The sequence below is a fragment of the Lycorma delicatula genome, chromosome 3 (genome assembly GCF_047948215.1).
Source record: "Lycorma delicatula isolate Av1 chromosome 3, ASM4794821v1, whole genome shotgun sequence".
Classification (NCBI taxonomy): Eukaryota; Metazoa; Arthropoda; class Insecta; order Hemiptera; family Fulgoridae; genus Lycorma; species Lycorma delicatula.
Genome location: NC_134457.1, coordinates 44,760,131 through 44,770,306, shown reverse-complemented (window position 1 = coordinate 44,770,306; position 10,176 = coordinate 44,760,131). Strand labels below are relative to the sequence as shown.

The following is a 10,176-nucleotide window of genomic DNA, read 5'->3' as shown; positions in this document are numbered from 1 at the left end:
ATTGGATTAACCGATTTTTACGAAACTCTATACGATGACTTCTGAATAAGATATCTCAAAATTTTACTCAGAGTAGAAAAATTTATTTACATAATTCAGTATTCTCTAAGAAGGTTATATACTGTTAGTTTGTGTTGTGTTCTACCGAACCCAAAATCAAAAGAGTGAGGACGAAACTTCACATTATGGGTAAAATATTTACATATTTTTCATCTGGTGTAAAAGTTATTAATAATTATCCCATTCGTAGAAAAAGCTATCATTTTTCAATAGAATCGGGAAACAATGCATTCAGGCAAAATCAGTCACGAATTAGCTCAACGGTAAGAAGTTCTGTTAACGTGAAAGTCTGGATGTTAATCCCAGAGAAGATTTATTGTCTCATTAAAAAAAAAAAACCACTGTTTTGTGGAGCCACCATAAACAATTAACTTTCTTTGTAAGAAAATCAGCGTGGATTTCATAAGCAAGACTAAATAATACAATTAATTAAAAGTATATCGAAGCAAGTTTTTGAAATTATCAAAGCAAAGGGATTTATAATTTTCTTTTATAAGCCATAGTCAGCCAGAGCAAAGCCCTCATTGATCAGAGAAGCCAAAAAAGTTATACAACTCAATGCAACTTATTTTATGCATAATATAAAATAATTTTTTTCTGTGAATGCATTCAATAAGATATGTCTTACTGCATTATCTTTTTGCGCTGATTTCAAATCTGCAATCCAGAATTGATTATTGCAGGGCAGAGTTTCTTTGGTAACACGGATTTGAAGAAACCCTGATTTTTTAAGGAAATATCTAGCTGTAGTATGATATTATCTTAACATAATTTTTTTTTTTCATTAGTTTTCTCCTGAATTCGGCATCTGGAATATCTCTTTTCAATCTCTAATAGCAATCATATTCCGTCTCTATTTTCCCTGGTAGCCTATTTTCAACAAGATATATCCTGATAAAAGCTTCAATTTTATCACTGATAAAAGCTGAAAGTGCTTATTACTTGCATCCCCAAGGTTAGGTGGAAAAATTCCAGTTATGAATGCAACATCTATATTTTATACATATTGTGTGCCCAATTTTCAAACATGCCTTCTTTGATTTACGCCTCACTGATCCTGGAAAACTTTCTCTTAAGGTATAAAAAACCTTAGTCAATACGATCCGTTGCTTTGACAAACTGTTTTATCAAACAAAGTTTTATGTGTAATAGTGAAAGATAAACATTTCTTAGATTCACAAGAGCTTGTCAAGTAGAATTTTTCTCCCCGATCATGAGTGTTTCTCTCTTCTGGTAGTGGTTTTTAATTTAGTGGTTTCTCCTTTTTCTACTATTACACTCACATAAGAAACAACAAAATAATTGAGCTCAAGCCTAATAAAATCATCTTTAGGTGCCCACAAGTGTGCCAAGAATACTTTTCATACTGTCTTATCGTCAGTAAAAATTTCTTCTTTGAGATTTAAAAATTAATTTACCATAAACATAGCAAAAATTGTTAGAATGATTTGTAAAACTTCAAGGTTTCTTTATATAAATTAGTAAAAATGTGTATAAAGAAAAACAAAAAACATTAAAGGTCTCTATCAGAAAAAGTAGCAATAAAACAGAAGACAAACTCGCTATGGTATTCACATGAAAGCCAGAACGAACTAATCTTCTGGTCTGGGCTATTTCACAATAAAAATAGTGATTTAAATTACTATATCAATTATGATGTAATTAATAAAGACTCTTAATTAAATCATGCTATTGCGACAAATTTATTTTTCTAGTTAACATTTAATATCGGTATTATTCTATGTTAATACCGTATTAGTCGCATCTGTCACTCCTTCAAAATATTCCATTCTGAATACACTTATATATTTTCAGAAATTTATATTTTATTATTAATATAAAAATTTACTCACCATAAATCTTTACAAGTGTTTTAATGTAAATAATTTTCATTTTTAACAAGGGAGAATTACAAATAAATGAAGTCTTTAGGACAAATTTTGAGGTTATATTAATTTAGATCTAGTATCAAAAAAATACATAAGAATAAGCCATAATTATCTGTGTTACAAAACTCTTGAAGACCATCTGTAATATCATATTTAATATCGATAAAAACTCATTGTTCTAGAGTCAAAAATAGACTCCTCTATTTTAATAATGCACACAGATGCTGCAAAAAAATCTTAAAATTGAATGTTATCTTAATCGATTGACAAGTAGCTTTTACCGTAAACGAATCCGGAAGATTAAAAGTATAAAAAAGATATTTAATTTTTAAATTAATCTTTTGTATCATTATTTAATATAAACGGGTATTTATCTTCAATGTAGGTGAAATACTACTTCTATGTTGTGGCACTATATGCAAAGAGCATGAAATATTAAAATAAAAAGACTTCAATGAATGAATTAGATAATACTACGTTCAACACGAAATAGAATGCGTATGTTACATTCATTCATTCATTCTGTGACTTAACCGACCTCTCCAGATAGGCTGTCGCACAGTAAACCAAAGAGAGGTTAAGGATACGCCTGCCCCTCTCACGGTCTTTCACAAACCCACCGACTTGATATATTATGTCATTGTACTAAAGAATGATAAATTACTTTTTAATTTAAATTAATATAAACATCGTGATCCCTTTTCGTTTCATTAAATATCTAAATTAAAACAAAATAAATTAAAAATTAAAAAAGGAATCCTTGATGTAGGTTATGTTTCCATTCATATTTGATTTGAAAAGATAATAACCTTTGTATCATCGATATAATAGTAGTATACATGTTACCGTATCTATTCTTATTACTATTGTTAATATACGAATTTCCCCCTTTTACACACCTTTGGGCACAGGGTATAAAAACCGATGTCTTACCATCAGATGGTACATTCAGTCAACGGTCTTCTATTCCATATAAGTTGGATTTTTCAACAACCACCGTTCGAATAACATCATAATGAAGATGGTAAGATTAATTTTAAATGTAATAATATTTATAATTAGTAGGGATGTCTAAAGAGGCCAAAAGGCGGATTCAGTGATTTTATTCATTTGCTATTTATGGATTAAATTTTAATTGAAATGATTGTCGAATTTTAAATTTTAATATGTTAGGCCGACGTAAAACTCGTTTTTTCCAATATTCACAATCACGTTAGAGTTATTCCTTGAGATCTGTTATGAATAATAATTGCATATGAATTAATCGAAATTGTTTTTTAGAATAAGAAATTTATTTATTTTTTTAAAGATGCCACTACTGGTACAGATTTCTTACAAGAAACCTTATTATTATATGATGGTACAGGAATGCGAGAAGTTAAATTGGATGTATAGAGTGGTTGAAAAATTATAAATATCTAGGAGTTAATTTATAAAAAAAATTTGTCTTTGGAGAAGCTACCCAGGGAGCAGCAAATTCTCCTTAAGTTCTTTCAATGGTATTGTGTTCGATCGGGATTTTTACTTTTTTGACCAAGCTTCAGATGTTTAACATAGTTTCGAGAACGATACTGTATTATGGCAAAGGAAATTTGGTGATATAAATAACGATAGGATATAAGCAACGATGCAGTATTTTTTTCTAAAAAGAAAGTATTGTATTTGACAGTAAACACGCCGAACTTGCTTTGAACATTGATATCAGTCTACCACCAATTTTTTATTCATACGGTAAAATTTTATTTAAAGTACTCCCAATATGTTCTTAAATATCATGACAAAAGGTTCTATTCTTATATTTTGACTAACCAGATTTAAAAAAATAAAAGTTATTGGTTTAAAAATCGTATGTTTGTATCAAATCGAATGGTTAGTTAAGAAGCTACTGTACACGTAAATTTATTTAATACAAAAACATGAAAAATAAACAAAATGTAAAAAAAATTATATTATTTGTTGGTTAGTTATTATAATATTATTTTATATATATATATATATATATATATATATATTTGACGTTTCCCCCGTACCATTACTTAGAATGGTTTCTATTCAAGATCCGTATTTTTTGTATTTTATAAATAAATAAAATGAAAAAAAAAGTGAAACAGATTACCCCATTACTTTCATTTGTTACTGATCGTGCAACACGCAAGAACAGCCGATTTGAACATAACTTGCTAAATGAATAATTCACCCAGCACGATTGGATACCGTGTGATTTATCTCAACAGGTTGGCTAGCCCTTTGACTTCTATATAGAAGAAAAAGAAGTCTATTTAAAGACTGCTGTTAAACTACTATTTTATTTATCTTTTATTTTATTAATTTTCTTAGAATTAAATTTTCTACAAAGTAAATTTATGCAAAATCTAAAAACAAAGGTGAACTCGACTCCAGATTTTTGGCTATACAAAAGAATTTTCGGAAATCACATATGTAGTTCTACGATCGTATTTTCTGTTTTTTATCTTATTTAACACGTTATAAATTGTATTAAGTGACCATTTTTTCCCAGAATTTGTATTCTAAGAATTTCAATACAGCCGCATTTAATACACCTCTGGGACGAAAATTCTGGCAATCTTTTGCTAGTTGTAACTAGAATACAAAGTGTTGCATGATGGATGTTCATATTAAACTTTTTATTATCTTCAAGTAGTAGAATTTTTGTTATTTTCTTTCTGAGATGTTTTGTATAACTTAAAAAAATGTATTTATAAAGAATCCACTGAGTGGTGTTAAGAATTGTTTCCAAATTTCTACCAATTTCTATTAGTTAAGCCGAAGAGATTAATGATCTTCATTGAAAGGAGAAAAGTATGACAATCATTATTTATTTATGATTTGATAAATCAATTTAAAACTACTATTAATATTAATAGTTTAAATTTTGATAAAATATTCGTTTTATAATAAGTTAAGTCATTAATTAACTTTAAGGACTGCTATTACACCGGTTTTGTATTTATTTTTTATATATTTTTTTTCTAATAGTTATTTAATAAATTATTTCTATAACCTTTTAACAGTATAAAAAGGTTTTGTTTCCCCCTCATACTTTAACCTGTTTTATTTTAAATAAAAATCTTAAGAATTTCTTACACTTTCAATTGTTTTCAGTTGACATTATTTTTAACCGACTACATCCGTAAGAGGAACGGTATTGTATTTAACTGCAATATACGTTTGTTTGTTCCCTTCTGAAACTTCACAGATCCAACCAACTACAACCAACTTGTGGGTAGTAACAGATATCGGTCTGGAAGTAACATAGGCTATTTTAAATTATCTTATCTAAAAGGGGAGCCTTTGGGTGAGAAAGCACCCCAAAAGGCGAACCAATCATGAGATCAATGGCATAAAATGGAGAGGGTAATGGAAAACCACTCCATTAAAGATCCAGGATGGCTATTCCTAGTTGCAGATACTGTAGAACTAAGATGGGTGGTCCTCAGAGGCTCAGAACAGACCGTCATGGAAAATGAAGTTTTTGATGCCTGTCATTGGACAGTTCCACTATAGAAGAAGAAGAAATTTTAAGATGGTATTCTATAAAACTATAAAAAAACACTTTTTACCTCTTATGTATTTTGAAAATTATCATTTTCCAGATATAACGAAAATATGTTGCTAAAAGAAACAGGAATGTATTACCATTAAAATTTATTTAAATACCACGTTTCTAAAAAAAAAAAAAACTTATACCAGTTTTGTATCTAGATGACTAGTATATTGAATGGCAAAGATACGGAAACAATAAAAACGCCCTAAATAAAATAATTTAAATCATTTTTTAGTCAGCAATGCGAAATTTAATATTACGTCTACATTTTATGTTGTAGTCGGGATACCTATTTAGGCTATGAGATGGTGACTTTAATGTTTGTTAAGATTTTCAGGCACCAGTTTACAACATAAAACGTAGAGTTAATATTAAATTTCACACCGCTGACTAACTTACTGTATCCTGAAAAAATAAGAAAAGAAAGAAAACTTACTTGAACTAATTTTTATTCGTTTTTCATAATTATTCTAGGTAAATGTGTACAATTAGTAGTCGGGTGCTTTGTTTTTAATAATTTTATTTTATTCATAAATGTTTTCAAAATTAAATTTCCTATAAATTATTTTAAAAATATTTGTTTGTTTATCGTCCATTTACTAAGTAAATTACGACTAATCTAAAACAAAACATAATTTTCTTGGCTACGACAAATGACTCTTGATTTTCTTGGATTTCAAACAGTTTTCTCAAAAACTACTAGAGCGAAGGTTCCAGGACTCATATATTTTTAATTGTTCACTTCAAAAACCTCACAAAAACAATCAATTTTGCTCCCACAATTTTAGCCCGAAGAATTTCAATGTAATCTCATTTACTGTTAGAACAGAGGTTAGTTTTACATTTTTTACTAGCCCATTAGAAAATAATTCACTTTCAGATTTATATTTCTATATACCTTTTTGTTTACTTTTAATTATTTAATATAACCTAAAATTATTTTTTTCTTTGTGATACAATCATTTTATTAGAATAAATATCAGCTGCTATGTCTTTAGCAACTACATTACAAAGATATTTTATAAAATGTCAAATGGAAATTTAAAACTATAGAAAAAAGTATATATGTGTGTATATGCGCGCACGCGTACATACATAGTAAAACCTGTCTGTATTGACCTCTGTTGGGACTAATAAAAATGTTTTCTTTAAACAGGTGGTCACTATATAAGATTTACAAAATAATTATTAAAATAGAGATGCTCTTTTTTCAATTATTACATACATTTGAACATAATCGCATTTTAATGATCATACTTCAAATTAATTAATCAAATCATTAATATTTGAATTATTCAATCTGAAATTTTGATACTTTAATTAAAGTTTCTTTTTAATATCAATATTTTTAAAGATAAATTTAATCATTCATTTTTTAATTTATCACGCACTTTTTTTTATATTTATTTTGTTTTTGTGTTAGTACCAATTTCGAATTATATATTTATATTTTGAATGATTCAGTTTAACTATTTCGTGCATTAGTTGTCATATATATTCACATTTAATCTGTAAAATCATTTATTTATGAAAAATTAACTTTTATATTTTTATTTTATTTTTACATCGTCGTAATTATTTTAATTAAATCAACTGTTTTTTTTTTTTTTAAATAATTTCCTAAATATACTAGAATACGGAACCCTTATGGTTCTTTTTATATCCTTATTTATCAAAATACATTAATGAATGAAAAATAATAAAAAAATACAAAAAAATAATAATAAATTCTTGACATAATTACATAAATATATTTATTTACTGTAAAATTATTTAATATTTCATTTGGGAAAAACCACTAGAAGAACCAGAGTAATGCACATGTGCCATAATTCAGTAGAATGAGTTAGAAAAAAAAAATAAACAAGAAAATCGGGACGTAGATACAAAAGAGAAAAAATAAATAAAAGAAAAACAGGAAAACCATCCAAAAATGGTTATCCTTCCTCGAAATATTTGTGTGTGTGATATATATATATATATAAGACAAATAATTTTCTATAGTCTGTATACTATTTGCCTTCTAGTGACTTTTATAATATTATATTATATTATTTATAATATTTACATTTACATATTTGAAAGGATGTGAATGTAAAATATCAGAATGCATTATAAGATAAAATCTAGTAATGGTTTTTGTTTGCTTGCGGTGGGAATTTTCCCGGATGTGATAAAAAATAAAATATTTATTGAATGATACATATTATATATACAAATATACATATATAAAAATTAATATTACATTGTAATCATACATTATAAATAATAATTATTAGGACATAATATATTATTAGTTTAATTACATTGTTATAAAAAACAACTGTAAGGAGATCGCGATCAGATTTGTGGAACTACCTTTACCTACTTTGTGATGTGCTGCAGAATTAATGCAACACAGATAAAAATATACTATAAGAAAATTGCTTTTAAAAGAAACATTGAAGATGAATGAATCTTAGAAGTTCACCTGGTTTAATATTTTTCTCCACAACAGTTTTATTCTGTACTTCGTAACAGCTATAGTTTCTTAAGCGTTTAGTTAAATATTCCCTGAATAAAATACATTTAAGTCATCGCTTAAACCTCAAATATGAATCATTTAGACCGATATTTAGAAAATTAAAAATGTTAACTAATCCTTATGTTTATATTTATGAAAGCTTAATCTTTGTTAAAAATAATAATTACTTCTCAAGGTTTTATTTTATTCAGTTGAAAATTGCCGAACCATTAAAAAAAATCTTCCAAGCAATTTATTTAACGTCCAATTAAAATATTTTCTTTACAAAAGTAATATTACTCTGTCTATGAATTTTTTAATAACACTAATTAAACCAACAAAAAAAAACAGTTTATTTATATCCTGTTCATAAAGTACATAAATATGTGCTGTTATAATTTTCATTAATCCCTTCTAAATTGTTTTGTGGATTTTAATCATAACTATTTTTATTTATTTAATTATTTGTATTCTGCTCTGATCAAGGTTTTCACCAACGTTTCCCTTAATTCAATCAGGCAAATTATGGGACAATTCTTTTTTTATTGATGGAATAGCATATCTATTCACTCGGACGTGATCAAAACAATAAAGAATTATTTTTAAGACCAGCATACATGGTCTTATAAATTACATTATACGTACACATATATATATATAAAATCCCAGATCGTATATATATATATATATATATATATATATATATATATATATATATATATATATATATATATATATACACGATCTGGTATTTTAGTACTACAGTATTCCGCAGACCAGATGTTACTTTATCTCATGAACATATAATCTGTTAACTCTTTCTTTTATTCACTGTAGGTATTATTACTCCTTTAGTTCACTGCTTTTATAGGTACTATTCGAAGCAATTGATTTGACAGCTAATTAATTTGAAATCTCACTGATTGCCCTGAAGGAACAGAAGTTCTCTTATGTTGTTTTTCAGATGCTGGGTAGGTAGGAGATTAAATGTCCCTCAATACGTCACTTCAGCTGATTTACACTACTTAACTTATATACAAGCAAAATAGTATTCTTATTATTATTAAATTTAAATAAAAAGTGTTTAATCATTAAGCAAATAAAGATTGTGATTGGGATTAAAAATTTAATCACGTTTTGCGAAAGTGTATAGTATTCTGATCTAGTTTTAAATTTACGTTCGCAGGTCCTGTCCGGAGTAACCTTAGTCGTAATGTCAACAGTAGCTCTTGTTTTGGCCGACGTAAGCCAGAACGGTGGAGTTGGAGCACCGGGTAGTGGAGGTAATGGAGGCAATGGACGCGGTTATCTTCCACCGTCTCCGGGACAAGGAGGTGCTAACGGCAACGGAGGAGGATACGGCGCCAACGGAGCACCCAATGGACAAAACGGTGGACCCGGTGGTGCAAACGGAAATGGACCAAATGGAGGATCAAACGGTGGATACGGTAGTCCCGGAAACGGAAACGGCAATGGAAAGAACGGTTATCCAGGAGGAAACGGAAACGGCGGTCAGAACGGTTACCCAGGAGGAAACGGAAACGGCGGTCAGAACGGTTACCCAGGAGGAAACGGAAACGGTAATGGTAACGGCGGACCAAACGGGTATGGTAGTAACGGAAGTCCTACCGGAGGACAAAACGGTCACGGTCAAAACGGAAAAGGCGGACAAAACGGCGGACCAAACGGAAATGGAAGTTCTGGTGGACCTAATGGTGGAAACGGTGGACCTAACGGCGCAGGAGGACAAAACGGTTCAGGAGGTGGTCCGAACAGCAACGGCAACGGCCGCAGCTATCTTCCTCCATCTGGTGGTCGTGCAGGAGGTTACTGAATCTGAAATTTATTTTTCCTACGCATAATCATCCAATTTTATTTCATTATTTACATCAAAACATTTGTTTTAATAAATTGTGTTGAAAATAAAGATATATTTGTTTCTTATAATGGTTTTACTTAACTTACCTTTCCATATTTTAATTTTAAAACGAACATTTTTTTAAAATTAGCATAAGTAAAAAAAAACGATAATTTTTTTTCATAGTGGTTTGTTATAAGCCCATAGGATCTGTTTTTGAATACCACATAACAGCAGCTTATCTGAAACTTGCAAATAAACTTTTTATAAAGTCTTCATAAAGTCCATTAAAAAACTTAAC

The 10,176-nt window shown here is 28.6% G+C and overlaps 1 protein-coding gene across 1 annotated transcript; it reads left to right on the top strand.

The window, feature by feature from the left end:
• Positions 1–2,902: 2,902 nt before the first annotated feature.
• On the top strand, positions 2,903–9,964 carry LOC142321541 (uncharacterized). The gene is made up of 2 exons (XM_075359704.1): positions 2,903–2,973; positions 9,204–9,964. The coding sequence occupies exons 1-2, from the start codon at positions 2,965–2,967 to the stop codon at positions 9,849–9,851; spliced, it is 657 nt and encodes a 218-aa protein (XP_075215819.1). The 5' UTR covers positions 2,903–2,964; the 3' UTR covers positions 9,852–9,964.
• Positions 9,965–10,176: the final 212 nt, after the last annotated feature.